Here is a 16,754-nt window from a genome sequence, read left to right on the forward strand (position 1 = left end):
TTGGGCCCCCCAGGCATAATCTGATGCGTCTGTTGTTAAGGTTTGGCTGGCAGGGGGTAGAGTGAAGGGCCGCCCCATGTTTTGGTGACAGGCCTTTGCCCACCATAGAAACTCCTGTTGCAGGCAGGGGATGAGAGGAATCATTGTTTCCAGACCTTGTGAATGTTGACTCCATAAACTTTTTAGGCATCATTTCAGTTTCCTCATATGCAGTCTTACATATGGAATTAGTAGGATGCAGGATGCCATGAAGCCCAGAGCCTGCAGAATTTGTCTTGCAGAAGACTGGGATTTTGTTGCCATCAGTTTGAAGTAAGTAGTCAGTTGCCTTTGTTTGTCTGGCGTGAGGTAAGCCATCTGGGCAGTTGTATGCAAGCTTGCACACAGGAATGTTATCTTTTGAGAGGGTACCAGTTGTGATTTATTTTCGTTTATTGTGTACCCTAGGTATGCTAGAATCCTTTTCACAAATGCCAGGTGTTGTAGAAGAGTGTCTTTGTTCTCTGCTTGAATGAGACAGTCGTCCAAGTAAGGATATATTTGAATACTTCTTTGTCTGCAAAATGCAATTACTGGTGCCAGGCACTTTGTAAAGACCCTGGGTGCACTAGATAAGCCAAAGGGCAGTGCAGAGAATTGGTAATGCATTAAGCCAGCCTTGAATCTGAGGTATCTTCTGCACGACTGTCTTATTGGGACATGCAGGTATGCCTCTTTTAAGTCTAAAGTCACCAGCTAAGCATTCTTGCCCAGCATGCGCAGAAGCTGTTGCAAGGTGAGCATTTTGAATTTTGGAATGTCCAGGTATGTGTTCAGAATCGATAAATCCAGTATTGGCCGCCAGGCCTTGTCCTTTCTGGGTACCAAGAACAGTCTTGAGTGAAAACCTTGTCCTTTTTCCTGTTCTGGTACTGTCTGAATGGCCCCCATATCCATGAGGGACGTAACCTGCTTCTGTGCCTCTGCCCATTGGTTTTTTGGCAGGTTTGGCCAACCATTTGCCATTGGCAGAGTGTGGAAATGGAATCTGTATCCCTGTGATACGATGTTCAGTACCCACTTGTCCTGGGTTATTAACTGCCAATTTTGGGCAAAAAGTGCTAATTTTCCCCCTATGGGTGCTGCCAACAGATAAGTGCTTGGTATAGGCAGAGGGAAGTCATTGGGATTGCTTTCTGTAGGTTTGCGCTTTATCTCCCCCAGATTTGGAGGTGGATGCACCCCATTGCTTTGACCTGTATGGGTCTTGAGCCTGGTACCTGGAACCCTTAGGGCATCTGGATTTGCCCCTTTGAGCTCTGCCTGACACAGGAAAGGACCAATTATTTGTAGGCCAGTGCCTATTGAATCTAGGTGGCTGTACTTGTAAGAAATCTTTAACAGTTTGCATAGACTTAGCTTTGTCTTCCATTTTCTTTAAAACCTCTTCTGCCTTAATACCATACAGAGAATCATGCTGTAAAGGTGCATATAGCAATTTAGCTTTAACATGCTCAGTCAAATTTTGTTCCTTTAACCAGGCATGCCTCCTAATCACAGATCCAGTAACTGCGGCCATGTAGGAGGCCTATAAAGAAACAAAACCGCATTGCAAAGTATGCTTTCCAACTTTTTCAGCTGCATGCAAGAATTCCTGCAATTCCTTATTTTCTGCACATTCTGAAATCAACATAATTTTCTGTTTCAGCAATCCCATAACATGTTGTTGGTACTTAAGCATATGAAATTGACAGTTTAAGGCCCTAATTGCCAAGGTTGCAGATGTATAAACCTTTTTCCCCCCATCTGTCCAGCGCCCTTGAATCTCTGTCGGGGGGGGGGGGGTTTGCTGTTGAGGCCTTAACTCCCTTTGGACCCTGTGAAATAGTTTCAGGATCAGCAGCAGGGTTTCTAAATAAAAATTTATGAGAGTCAGGGAGCCTGTAATACATGTCAGGCTTATTGGGAGCAGAAGGTAAAGAGTCAGGGGTCAGGCTTGACTCCGAAAAAAATCATCCACAATGTCTAACACAGGAGGAATGGCTAAAGGCTTGTGCTGAGGGAGAAGGAGGAAATCCTTGAGCCTCTTTTTTGATTCTGAGAAGTCTTAACTCTCCCAGTGATAATGCTCCCTCAAAGTATGCAAGGTTTCTCCAAATGAATAATCCTCAGGAGGAGATGCAGATGGAACAGACTCCTCAGCATCAGAATCCTCATAGGGAGGTAAAGATAATTTCTGATCAGAAGAGTAATCAGAAGAAACAGAAACCCGATCTTAAGATTCATTTTCAGTGTCTTGCCTAGGCCTCTTATCTGGAGGGGGATGGGTACCCCAGATCAAGGTAATAAGGTCTTCAGCCATTTTGATCATCTGTTTTTTAGGCATAGAGGCCCGTGCACGTGGCTCAGGCGTCGTTTTTTTAGTTTTTGAAGGTGTCTTTGCCTTTGGTTTTGTAGCTTTCATCGGTTTGATATAAAAATGTTGAGGTCTGAATATACCCTCAGAAGCCGGTGCCTGCTCAGCGGCTCCGGACCCATCCAAGGGAGATACATCCATCAGTCCAATACCTTGAGTATCTTGCAGCATGCCAGATTCCACATGGGTGTCGGTTGAGGCCTGCGACTCAAAGGTAGCAGGTATCAGGGGCTGCGAAAGCGCCTCAATGAGTACTGACTGGCTTTGGAGAAGCTTTGTCGTCAATTTTGGATCTCAACAGACTTTCTCTGTCCTTTTCTTTGTGTTTTTTTATGTACTCCGGTAGTCGGATTTCTATCCGACAACATCTCTGGGTAGTTAAATCTGTTTCCAAAATACTTAGATGCAAAAATATACCAACGCTTAATAGTGCATTGGTTAAATCTAGCACAAAAACGACAGCCAGGCACATTGTGATCAGGGCCTAGGCAAGGAATACAGTATAAATGGAAATCCTTATGATATATTTGCTTCCAACAAGTAATACAATTATTAACTTTTTCTGACATCGGTAAAAAGCAAGAAAAAAGTTTCCCCAACAGGGTACTTAGCTTTATTGAAGACTTCGGTTCTGAAACTCAAACGCGAATATTTCAGTAGTCGGCCGACTGGCACTTGCAAAATGCTTCTGCTTCGGGCACAGCGTGGCAAGAAAGACTAAAGAAAATGGCGTTGGCTGCATGTTTTATACCCCTGACAACCTGACGTCATGGAAGAGGAGACAGCAACTGACGCAGGACCCAAGACTTTGGAATTCGGCCGAATGAGGGCAACCTGCCAGCAGATTACCCAAATGTAATGACTGCAACAGTGAAACACGAAGAACATCTACTATTTTATATAAACCACAAAGTGCATGGACTCACTAATTCAATATAATTTGTGGAAAAGAAAGAGAAACATACCTTCTGGCCAGCACTACACCGGCCTCTCATATCTAACTGAGTGTCCCCCTTCACCATTACAACTCTGTAATTGTAACTTCTCCTTTTATCAGCCGCTGATACATTCTCATCTGCATCAGAACGGATTTCTATGAATTCGATATCTAAATGAAAAAACAGGAAAAATGTTTCAAAGTCACACACATTTTTAGAATGAAATGAAAAGAGATAAACACCTTGTACATGATATGTTCTTTAGTTTAACGGACTTGCAGTAGGCATTTTCTGTGCTTTTTTTCTGGGTTACACAGGGGAAATGTCAAGACACAAACTAATGAATGTGTTTCAGTGATGGGACTCATTAGAATATCATAGACTCTAATAAATACAACCTGTGCAATAACTGCTCTCTTTCTCACACGTATGGTTACTACAGGCAACATAAATATAATATGTGAACTGACTGCTCTCTCTCTCGCTAATACAAGTCATGCATCTGCATTAATAGTTTTACACTTATTTATTTAGTTACTTAGTTGTATTACCAGTTTAGTACACTGATCACAACAAACCATTTGTAGGCACTGTCCAGATGAAAAAATTTCACAAAAAAAAATCAAACAGAACAAATTTAAAAAGGTAATCACAGAAGGTCACAAAGAGTAATCACAGAATGTAAATGACAGTTTCATAACTAACAAAGCAGACACTGCTGCAAAAATTTGTCTTTTCAAATGACCGAAAGTCTACACTAGTGATGATCTACACTGTATATCACTTATATAATTTGCAGTACATTACTTTTTAGTTCCGTACTCTTGCAAAGTTACGACTTATTAGTTTTTTACTTATGTAATGCCATGATTTTGCACAAAAGTGTCTCATGAGTTAAAGTTTCTGTCCCTCAATTCTAGGGTCATGGATTCAGTTCTATTCGAGCTTCTTTTTATTCCCCTATGACTGCATGGGCTTGCTCCAGGTACTATGGTTTCCTCTCACCTTGGAAATGAAGCTAGTTTACTAGAACTTCAGAACTGTCGATATATGCTGCATTTACCCTTACCATTCAGGCTAATGTTATGGCTCCAGAAAAGTCTATGAAAGATCACTCTACTTAGCTGTAAACAAATAAACAAAATCTTTATTTCTGCTGAGTTATAGGTGAAAAACATAGGCAGGAGCAACAAAGAGACTCAGAAGTTCTATGTAAAATAAATCTATATTTAACTCTCACACTAATAAAATATGCTACGTATATACTTTAAGTTGTCAGAACTCCAAAAAAAAAAAAAAAGAAAGAAAAACACATCCTGTACATAAAACGAGAAGTACTATGAACACATTATATAAGCATTTTCTTTATTTACAAACTGAAATACATGTGTGCTGGAAAGGCAAGATATCAAAGGAGAAGAGTTTCCCAGTTGTATACTCATTAAGAAATCCCTCTAGGTCCTGGCACTACTCATAAAGAGTGACCAGAGGCATCACCACTTAGGACAACCATTCCTAATGGTTTCCACACTGAATGACTCCATTTGTTGGTAAAGAAAAAGAAAGAGAGAGAGAGTGTGCGTGTGTGTGTTTGTGTGTGTGTGGAGGGGTAGCATGTCACAAATTCAATAAAGTCAGACCACACAACCTGGAAAAGGTAAAGAGGGCTTAAAAGATTCCTACACAGTACAGGCTGAAAAGGATGATACAAACAATAAGCCAACTTGGGTTGATGCAGCAAAATGTTCTCCCATAGCAAAACAAACAAGACAAAAAAATCAACCTTAAAGGTATAAAACAAGAAAAGGAAGTTAGAAGCGAAGCAACCCTCATTTGTTAACATTGTAGAGAAAAAATAAAGTGGAAGAAAACATAGTCGGGTACCTATAATCTTAGGTAAAGTTTTCATGAATGTAATGGACTTATCACCCTTGCCCTATATAAGTGGGCATGGATGCACCTAAGCTGAGAAAGCTACAAGCCAATAACTACACATCTTCTAATCAGGCTAGTAAGAGCTTAGTAATATACAACAAAGTAACAAAAACAGGACAAGAATCAAAGCTGCTGTCCACAATATGAACCAGCTACAATATGGACAGTGAGTCATTTCTCAGGCTCAGTTTTTGTTCTGTCAGATGGTAGTACAGCATGCAGCACAGCAACAAAATATGCAATTCAAGTGCATGAACTGCTACTGCACTTTACAGATCTCATTGGATGGAAGGTAGGTCAGATGACATAATCTCAGTATATACAAAACAGCTGCTTTGGGCACTCAGGAAGGGGGAGAGGGTCAATGACTTGAAGTTACACAACAGTGCAGGCCATACATCATTTAAGGGATGCCAGTGAGCTCATTTTGGAAGGGCTGCACAGCAATGAAGTATGTATGTCCATTTAAAGGCCAGTGCTAAACCATAAGTTACTGCATGATGATAAAGGTACCTCATTTTAAGGGTGATCTAGAATCACACTCTGGTTAAATGAACTGCTCACAAGTCACACAGTGTATAAGTACTGAAGGACAGAATCAAACCTAGTATTACAAGATGAAATTATAAATAACCGTAGCCTTTAGTGTTATCCTGAAGTAAATTAGAGGAAGGGATAAAACAAAACAGCAAGTCTGTCACTGTGGAGAGGCCAGGAGGTTAGCAGCAGTCTCAACAGGAAAACACTGCTTATCCTCTATATGAACACTGCACAAGGCATGCTAGCATTAAATCATTAGGCTGAGGTTGCAACGGAGGACAGTACTGTGCAACCAACATGATATGGTGCTCATGTGCTTGACCACACTTGCATCCAATAGTACAACTGCCTTTGCGTCATGAAGGGGATAAGCTGTAAGTACTTTGGTCCACTACTTCAAAATCACATAAGTAGGAAAGAAGAAAGCAATAAAGAAATTGAATAAACTGCACTTTCCCTAGATACTAGTGCACATATACATCTTTTATTTGGAGTTTGTACTCTGCAAATCATGTCACAGTCAAATTAAAGGGTACTGCAAGCTAGAACTGATGTCACTACAGCAACCAATATACAGACAAGTAGTTTTGATGATGCTGCATTGCAATAGTAGTAAAGAACAATACTGGTAACCTGATACTTGAAAAGAGCTTGATCAATTCTTCAGGAACTGTGTGAGTAAAATATACATCTGGTTAGTACAGTTCCCAGAGGGTTGCCTATTACATGGAATCTGCATTCTCCATTATGTTCCTTTGCATATTTATTGGATGGGCTAGGGGTGTGTGTGTGTGTGTGTGTGTGTGTGTGTGTGTGTGTGTGTGTGTGTGTGTCTGTGTCCGTCCATATCCAGAAATGGCTTGGAATCACTATGGAATACACTGCCCTAAACCCACTAAGTTCCACAGATATGTATGCATGTGCATATTTTCTATATATGAGTGCAAGTATGTATGTATCTAATGGGATCCGTACAGATCCCCAACGGCACTTTCTGCCGAAGCAGAATTCACCGAACATACATAACCAAAAGTGCTGTTCACTGAAGCAGCACTTTCAGTTATGTATGCTGGTTGTGCCAGTCGCACTACGGTGCAGTTAAGGGAGAATTCCCTTTTTTCCACTGTAGTGCGACCTTGGAGTGAGAATATAAAAGTAGGGTGGGGAACGGACTTTAACGGAAGCGCTTTTTCGGTGAAAGCGCTTTTGTTAAAATGCGTTCGGTTATTGTGTATTCGGTCTATTGAACTTTCATTCAATAGGCCTAGATCCGTATCTAACAAATGGTCAAAAGCACCAACTGACGAAGTACAGCTAATCGAAACACAGCTGTTTGCACAAACAGGCTTTTTGGTACTTGTGTATTATCGCAACCACATTCCATCTATTGCAACCACATTCCGAGCAGGACAAGTGGCTCTTTTCCAAGCAATCGGTTCAGTGATGGACTCGCCTTATTTTCTGTTCGACACATGAATGGCCACAAATTTGGAGAGGACAATGTTACCATCCATGTCACTAGCACATAATATTTGGGTTTGATCGATGAGACGACCATAAATGTGTGTACTGCGTGGGGCTTTATGTACTCCATGTAGTTGCACTTACAGGAAAATATCAACACTTTTGTCGGCTTTCAAAGGCATAAACAATTAACGGGCGATGTCAGCAGGGTAGTAAACAGCAGGAGTTTTCCGATAAAGTACTGAGCAGTGAAGTCAGTAAAAACATTTTACAATGTCAAAGTTCGTATCCTTCAGGAAACACATGCGAAAACAACTCCTGTTACAGGCACAAGTTTGTACATGTTTTACAGCAGCTTAAGGAGACCTTACCGGACTTAACAACAATTATAAACCATGTTTTTTATTCTGCTGCTGTCAATTGCTGTTTACAGCATGCAGATTTTATTGTCTAATGTGGGACATGACCATAACTTTCCTATGAGGTACTTAACACTTACTAAGGTCTGACTGTGGCATTCTGACAGTTATTCGCCTAATGGGATGCCTTGTAGTTTCAATCGGTACTTACGTGGTTGTGCTAATACGCAAGTACTGGCTTTTCTTTTAAACTTTTGCCATTTCTCTACTGTACTGCAGTCTTGTATCTGGTACTTGGTGTGGGGGCTGCAGGTGGGGTTACATGTTGAATTTTTTTTTTCTGATGGACTGATAATAAACAAGTTATATTAGATCATTTGCCATTTGATACTGTGAATTTCTGATAAAGATATATATATATATATATATATATATATATATATATACACACACACACATACACACACTATATGCTTGTAGTCCATAATTACTTGTATCTTCAGGCATTTTTATGCAGTCTTGTCATAAATGCTTTCATGGAAATAGACCTGTAGTTTTCCAGTGAGTGGAGTTGTCTTCATTTAGGAATGTGTAGTGTTTCTGCCATTTTCTACAGTGATAGAACAAGGTGGTGCAATGGTTAGCATTTTTGTCTCATAGCAAGAGGGTCTCTGGTTTGATTCACAGCTGGGGTGCCTCCTGTGCAGGGTCTCCAAGTTCTTCCTGCAGTTGCATGGGTTTCCTATGGGTGCTCCGGTTTCCTCCCACATACCAAAGACGTGCATTAGATGTAGGCTGTAGGTCTGAGTGAGTGCGACGACTGAACTAGAGAGGCATGCTAGCCACCCAGTGGTGTAAACCTCGGCTTGAGATGATTATCATTGTTGAAAGTGACACCCTGACCCCATGTGCAAAATGGGAAAAAGGTGTTGAATATATATATATATATATATATATATATATATATATATATATATACACACATACATACATCTACACACACACACACATATGCACACACCTATATATATATATATATATATATATATATATATATATATAGACATACAATTTTATTTTATTTATAGTTTACTTATTCTTGTTAGATTTTATTAACTATTTTTATTACACAGCACAGTGGTCACAACATTTTTTTTGTTTTTATATATATATATATATATATATATATTATATATATATAAATATAAATAAATATATATATATATATATATATATATGTGTGTGTGTGTGTGTGTGTGTGTGTGTGTGTGTAATTATATGGGTCCATATCAATTGATCGAGTTTTCAGAAACTCAAACTCCAAATGGTTGATCGAGTTTTCAGAAACTCAAACTCCAAATGGTCATGACCATATGATCGAGTTTTTGAAAACTCGAAGCTTTTGAAAAGACTGAGCATTTTTAGGAGGGAGCTGTATAAACAGTCAGAATGGCTAAAAATCTTCACAATGGTCTTGTCCCTCTAAAGAAAATGGAGAATGTATCGTGAATAAACCATAAAAATATATAAATAATCTATCAAACTATAAACAAAAACTATATACAAAAGGGAATGGCAGGTGGTGGGGTTTAGCGTTCCATGTTAGTTGTCTTCTTCTAGCCTTCTTCTTGCTGGATGGGTTAGGAGCCGACCTCGTGGCTCCATTCCTCGCCACTCTCTAAAAGAGGGAAGTTGGTTCCACCCGACTCTGAGGCTCCCCATATATCCTACAATGCTAGTGAGTTACCTCAGATCCGCTTTGTAAGCTAACCCCCCAACTATAACAGTAACATAATAACTAGAGCAAGTCCACCTCTAACAACAGGAAGGAAGAAAGGGGTGACCTACATCCTGATCCAGGTGGGTGGGAACGGCTATTGCAGCAGTGAAGAATTCAAATATCTACTATTTTGGGTAAGTGCAACTTACATAACTGTACTAAATTCATCACTCTTACTGCTGCGGTAACATGTGGGTAGACTATCATATCTTATCCAACATAGAAGGAGAAAGGATAACATTCCAGGAGTCCCCGGAGAGTGGTCATAGCAAAGCCAGCTCTGGACCTGAAAAATGAATCCAGCTTGTAGTGCATTGTAAACGTATGAATGATGGACCAAGTTGCTGAGTTTAGTAGACTTCAAGGGAATCCATTACCTGTATGCCATTGTAGAAGGTCAGATTCTAATAGAAAGTGACAACATTGCTTGGAATAGATCTGCAATGGTGGAAGTAACAAAAAATAGCAGAGGACAACTACCTCTAAATAGTTTGTTTAGACAGGGGTTGAACTTTTTTTAGTCACAGAATAGGAAATCGAGCTGGATAACTTTCTCGTGTGGCTTAGTTCTGTCAAGATAGAACCAGAGTACCCTATGAAAATTCAGCATGTGTAGAATCTTTTTCCCTTGTTTTTAGGTTTTGGATACCAAACAGGGAGGTTGATGGCTTGATTCAATGTGAACTCTAAAACAACCTTGAGGATAAAAGAGGGGTTTGTGTCCATGTCTCTATGAGGAAAAAAAAAAAAAAAGACTGAGTTCTCCAACCATGAGTACCTGCAACCCAGATATCTTCCTGTAGATGTCAGAACAATCCTAAGAGTAGTTTCCAGGTAATTAACCTTAAAACAGCTGAAAGGCAGATTCCAAGATTGAAAAGATTAAGTTTTTTTTAACTCAAAGTTGAGATCCCAAGGAGGAAGAACCTATCTTTGAGGAGTTCTGAGGTGTAAAACTCCTTTCAGAAACTGTTTGACAAAAAACAGAGAAGAAAGAGGGGGAATCCATGGACAGACTTGCTGAAATAGCAATAAGATATACCCAGCGTTTGCATGGGTTTGTGCTTGTTTGCCTGTTGCACACCTAACCCTTTGCGAGGTATCTCAGTTGTATTTTTTCCTTTACCAGTGAGAGTGAGGCCCTCACCTGCAGCTAGTGTATTGATTTTATCCAGCCCTACTTACACCACCTATAGGTACTCTCCTCAGATAGCATCCACTCTACTATCCCAGACCTCTCTTCCACAGATTCTGATAACCATGGACGGACAATTTCCTATGAATTCTTCTGCTAGTCTGGTTGATTTGGGCATCCTGAGACAGTGTAGTAACTGCCTTATGTACACAGACAACCCTCTACTACCACCACTTAGGAACACGACATGTGAGAGATGCAATCACATTAACAACCTAGAATCCTTGCTGTCTCAGTCAAAAAACTGTACATCTGGCACTAAAAACGTTGTCTGCACAAACACTATGAACACCACACCTCTAACATCACCCACACCTGTACAACACACTTCTACATATGCGGGGGTTCTCAACAAAAACATACCTAAACAAAAGAGACCTCCGAAGCAAAAACACACATGCACATCACAACCCACAGCACCAAGCATCATACATAGTACACACGTGTCTGTCTCACAGCCTATAAGGCCCAACCATAAACACAACATACTAGTCATAGGAGACTCTACAGTTAGACACACATATGTGCCCCTCACCAGGCAAGACAAGAAGGAAGTCAAAATAAGTTGCTTGTCAGGTGCTAGAATCCGCCATATCATGCACACACTCAAGTCTCTTAACAACAGGTACTGTTATGGCTCTGTCATAGTCCATGTTGGTGTGAATGACTTGAGACGTACCTCTCTGGACTATATGAAGAAACATGATTGAGCTCGCTGAATGTGTGTCCTAGACAGGTATGTCCTTAGCCTTAAGCAGCATCCTACCATCACCCAGAATGACACCTCAATACAAACAGAAAATGAGTCACTTTAACAACTGGCTTAGTTTCTGGTGTCATTCCAAGGGGATCCAGTTACTGACAGCCTGACAGGACATGATTGACAGACCACGATGCTTTGCCAGAGATGGCCCTCATCTGCCTCCCCTGGGCTTTAGGCTTCTGGCAAAGGCTCTTGCCTCCTCCATAGTGCCTTTTTTAGGCAAAGTCATGAGTACAAAATTGCCAACATGAAAAATTCATATAAACGAAATGTGAAGGTCATGCTGCTAAACTCTAGGAGTCTTGACATGAAACTGCATTAATTGCAAGCATTCCTTGCCCTGGAGGATGCTGACATTTGTGCAGTCACTGAAACCTGGTTCAAAGCTGTGTGGAGCACCCCAACCTTACCAGGCTACTCATCCTACCATATTTTCAGACCCCCAAATGGAGGGCTACAAAGTCAAAGGAGGTAGAGTTTCAATATTTATCAAAGACATACACACCTCCAGGCTGGTTAAATAGTATGACGCACTGGAGACACTCCACATGCAGTTAACTGTTGACAAAACACCTATTCAAATTATAGCTAGCTACAGACCCCCAACCATGACTCAGGATGCCCACACCACATATCTATGTCTTACTTGAATCCATCAAGATTCAACCTTCTACCCTGATCCGGTGTGACTTTAATTACCCAATCATAGAGTGGATGACCTATTCTAGCCCAAACATGAATGCCCAGAGATTCCTCAACTTCGTCAATGCCAATGCACTGGATCAGCTGGTCGACACCCTTATGAGAGGTGAAAATATCCTGGACCTGGTAATAAACCAACATGAGTAGACACTGTAGCACTCCAACAGCATCATCCTCCTTCTAAGATCTGACCATAAAGCAATCACTTTTGAAGTCAATATCTCCCCTGACCCCCCCCCCCATTAGGGTCAAACGAAAAAACTTTTCCAAAGTGGACAAAACTCTCCTCAGAACAGGTCCCTGCAGTTGGAACTAGCACTAATGTCCAAGCCTACATCAAAAAATTATTTGAGCACCTACATAGCTTTATGGACTCAGCAATACCCGACAGGACCAAATCATCTTCCTCAAGAAAGAGTAAACATGTATGGTGGATAGCAGTAATAAAGAAACTCTATAACAGAATGAAAAAACTGCTGTTCAGGGCCAAGAAGCAGCAGGTGCCAAGTTGGAAACAATGTCTCCCTTTGTCTGAACAAGCAAATAAGGTCACTGGTGAAATCCTCCAAGGCTAACTGAGTCCAAATTGACCAGATCCACCAAGGACAATCACAAGGCCTTCTTCACATATGTCCGCATTCTCAAAGGCAACACACAAATCTGCTCTGAACTGGTGGTCAATAACACCACATACACAAGCGCCATAGATATAGCCAACCTGCTGGCAGACAGGTTCAGTGAAAACTTCACTCCCCTGTCCCCCCCTCCCATCAGTAAACCAGGACATCCCCAACACCTGCCACCCTCCCCTCATCACCAGGGAGCAGGTCCTTAATGCTCTCTCAAAGGCATAAAATACAGTCTCCATGGGACCCAATAACATCCCTAGCTCTACCCTACATAAACTCAGGCCTGAGCTCTCAGCTCCATTAGACACCCTATTCAACCAAAGCCCGAGTACCGGCTTCATCCCAGCTGAATGGAGGACAGCCCACTATCAACCCTCTACACAGAGGTGGAGCGTCCACTGACCCAGACAATTATAGGCCCATCAGCCTAACTAGCCTGACCTGCAAGGCCATGGAATGCATTATCATGGACCTTATAAACAAGGACACTGGCAACCTCCAAATGCTCGAACCCACAGAGTTTGGTTTTGTCAAAGGGAGATCATGGCTGTTAAACCTGGTCACCAAAGCCATGGACGAGGGGAAGATGGTGCACAACACCTACCTTGACCTAGCCAAAACCTTTGACACTATTCCTCACTCAGGCATAATAGACAAACTCTCCCAGCTAGGCATCAACCCGTATGTTATCAGATGGGTAGCTAACTGGTTCATCAATAGAACCCACTCAGGGCCTCTACCGTTTGGGATATACTTTTCTGAGGTGCAAGCCAAAACCAGTGGTCTGTGGCTGACCAAGTTTGCAGATGACTGCAAGCTGGGCGCTGTTTTAAATTCCCCTTGTGATGTGAACATCTTCCAAGACGGCCTTACCAAAACTAATGACTGGTGCCAGAAGCATGGCCTCAAACTGAATGCCAAGAAATGCATCATCATCCCCTTTGGGGAAAATGTCATCCCCACTAATTATCTCTTTAACAAAAACATACTTAGCATGCAATCAGTCATGAGGGACTTGGGCACCCAGGTTCATAGCAACCAGACTTTTGACCACCACGTTGCCTCACTTGTACGGAAGGCTTTCTACATGGCCCACCTCATAAATAAGGGTATTGCATCCAGGAACAAGGAGGCCATAACATCCCTGTACTCCTCCCTTATCAGACCCATTATCGAGTACAATGCCCCCTTCGGCATGTACCTTGCCAAGCACATGCAGCAGTTGGAGAGACCATAGAGGTTCCTGCCTAGGAAAATCCAGGGTCTCAAACACCTACCCTACGCAGGCTAAAAGCCCTGTCCATCTACTCAATCTCATACAGACTGCTCAGAGGTGACCTGTGTCTGGCACACAAGCCCATTTCAGACCCAGCCTTGATGGAGTTGCAGCATATCTGTAAGACAAACTCCATTTGTGCAACCCGCATGCATGGCCTTAACCTGGTCTGTGACATTAATAGAACTTGTTGGTGGGATAGATTTGTGTCCCAAAGACCCCCCGTCTGTGGGATAGACTCCCTCTCCATGTCAAGCAGAGTACCTCTCTAACCCTCTTTAAGAGGAACTTGGACTGCTGGATGGGAAACAGAAAATACACCCCTAGGATCCCACTTGTGTCCCTGCTGGACAGGGGAAACAGGTGCTGCCTTTGAGGGAACAAGGGTGAAATTCTTGGCTAGGCTTATAAGGGCCTCCGGGCCAATAGCCTAGTATCATCCTATGAACCCTTTATAAAAGCACAAAAGAGGCCAGAAGATAGTAACACAAATATTTAACCACCAGTGGCACAAAATCCCTGAATGGTTCCTGGTCATTGGCTAGGCACCAACCAAAAAATCTCTTCCATTTGCAAATACATGATTTCCTAGTAGCAGGCATTTTTGTCTCCTTTAGTACCTGCTGCACATTCTCATGATAGAGGTGCCTAACATGATATCAAAAATGAAGCATCCAGGCAGTTCGTTGAGTTGCTGAACGTCCTCTTATCTTGAGTGAGTAGATCCAGTCTGTGAGGAAGCCTGTGGTAATTGCTCTTGGCTATTTCCATAAGAAGGGAGAACCAATTTTGCCTGGGTCAGAAGGTAGTCAACACACTGAGTTTTGAAGAGTCTTTCTCAATCTTCAGAATTACTGTATTAATCATTGGTAATGAACATTAATACATCCCCTACAGTGGAATGAAAATGCCATCTGTTTTCCAGACCTGCTTGCAGACAGTCCTGAAACATAAGCTTTTGAATTCTCTGTTGTAAAAGGATGTGAAGAGATATACTTGAGGCATTCCCCATATCTGATCAACTCATGGAAGACCTCGTCATTGAGTTAACAATCAACAGGGTATGCCCAGGACCAGCTCTGGCTTGTTTGCCACTATGTTTTGGTCTTAAAAAATGTAAGATGCTTGAAGTGTTAAGAGAGTGCTGTGCAGCCAACTCCCAAAACTATCACTGCCAGTTAACACTATGGGTATGACCTGGTGTCCCCATGTCAGTTTATGTACCACATCACCATGATGTTGTCTGTGATGATCTGTAGGTGACCTGGGTCCAAAAGATAATGCAAAGATTTATGGCATGAATTACCACCAATATTTATTTGGCACTGATGTACTTTGATCTGGCTGAACTGTCTCACAGTCCTTGCACTTTCAGCCATGTTGAAACTGCTTCCCAAGTAGAATCTGAGGAACTGGTCAGTTCAGATTGTGCTGTGGTGGATGGAGAAAAAGACAAACCTGAATTGCATGCCATGTGACCCTCCACCAATGTCTTTGAGGTACCACTGAATCTTTCTCATATGGAACCTACAAAGGGAATCATAAGAATCATCACAAATCATCACATTTAAAAGACTGGTGCACAAAACACCGGTCAATGAAAAAAAGAAAACATTTTTTTTTGTTTTGCCCCGGCACATCACATGTGTGTGTGTGTGTGTGTGTGTGTGTGTGTGTGTGTGTGTGTGTGTGTATATATATATATATATATATATATATATATATAACATTCACAACACATTTATTACAGATGGTACAGCTGCTGCCTCACAGCTGCTAGCTTCTTGGTTTGATTCTTGACGGGTTCCCTCTGTGTGAATTCTGCATTTTTCTCTGTGTTGGTGTTTTATTAGGCTCTTCAGTTTTCTACCACTTCAGAGAAGATGACAGTTATGAGCACTGATGACAATAAATCAGTCCTAGGTGTGTAAGTAGGTGTATGACTGCGAGTACCCTACAACAGACTGATATGGCTTACTCTTGCCTTAAGGCCACTTCTTGTAGGATTAAACTACAGCTGCTCCAACAACTTTCAACTGGAAAAGCAGGTAAAAAACTGCAAGGAAGGATGCATTTTGAGAAGTGACTTACTAGATCCACTACTGAACAGTGACTAAAGGGTGAGTCAGAGATGTAGAAATCTTCTGAAAGGGGACCATCAGGAAATAGATATGTGAGCCTCACTGGGTAAAGGAAGATGAATCTACAGCAATCAAGGTGATCTTCGGCCAGCTGTCTTTACCATGTGTGCCACAGAAAAGCAAAAAAATCCATATATCAAGGTCAGCCTGGAATGCCAAATGTTAAAAAAGACAGGTGCTCAAAAACAATTAAATTCTTATAAGAGTGGCAAAACTAATGACTTGAGGAATACTGTTTTCTAGTAATATTACTTACATGCACAATAGTCTGCTTGCTTGAAAGGCTGCAGATTAAGCTTTTATTTAGCATTCAAGATATATTGTGCTAGTACTGGGGATCAGAAAAGATGAAAATGGAAAGTATGATTCACAAAAAAAAGTTCTACCCTCTAAAAAGAATGCTTTCTTTCAAACACACTTCAAGAATATGAATTTCTACAAATGGAAAGCCTACTGTCCAATCAATTTTTTAAGTTAATACCCCAGTCACTTGGCTAAAAAGTGAAACTCCTGAGTCTGAAAAAGGAGAGACCCCTTTTTGGATACCAACCAGTATTCTGCTAAGAACAGTTTTATGTGGATAGCCTGGTTTTGTAGAAAAGATCTCTTGAAGCAAGTCTGGAGTGCTATAACTATG

At 41.4% G+C, this 16,754-nt stretch overlaps 1 protein-coding gene across 1 annotated transcript in view; it reads right to left on the minus strand.

The window, feature by feature from the left end:
- Positions 1 to 16,754, minus strand: part of RAD50 (RAD50 double strand break repair protein) — a gene marked incomplete in the record, with an annotated part of 1,663,481 nt that overhangs the window by 176,385 nt on the left and 1,470,342 nt on the right. The window contains 1 exon segment of the mRNA XM_044069198.1: positions 3,361 to 3,503. Coding sequence (XP_043925133.1) covers positions 3,361 to 3,503 — 143 coding nt within the window.

The sequence above is a fragment of the Protopterus annectens genome, chromosome 4.part0 (genome assembly GCF_019279795.1).
Source record: "Protopterus annectens isolate FY-2018-M chromosome 4.part0, PAN1.0, whole genome shotgun sequence".
Lineage (NCBI taxonomy): Eukaryota > Metazoa > Chordata > Ceratodontiformes > Protopteridae > Protopterus > Protopterus annectens.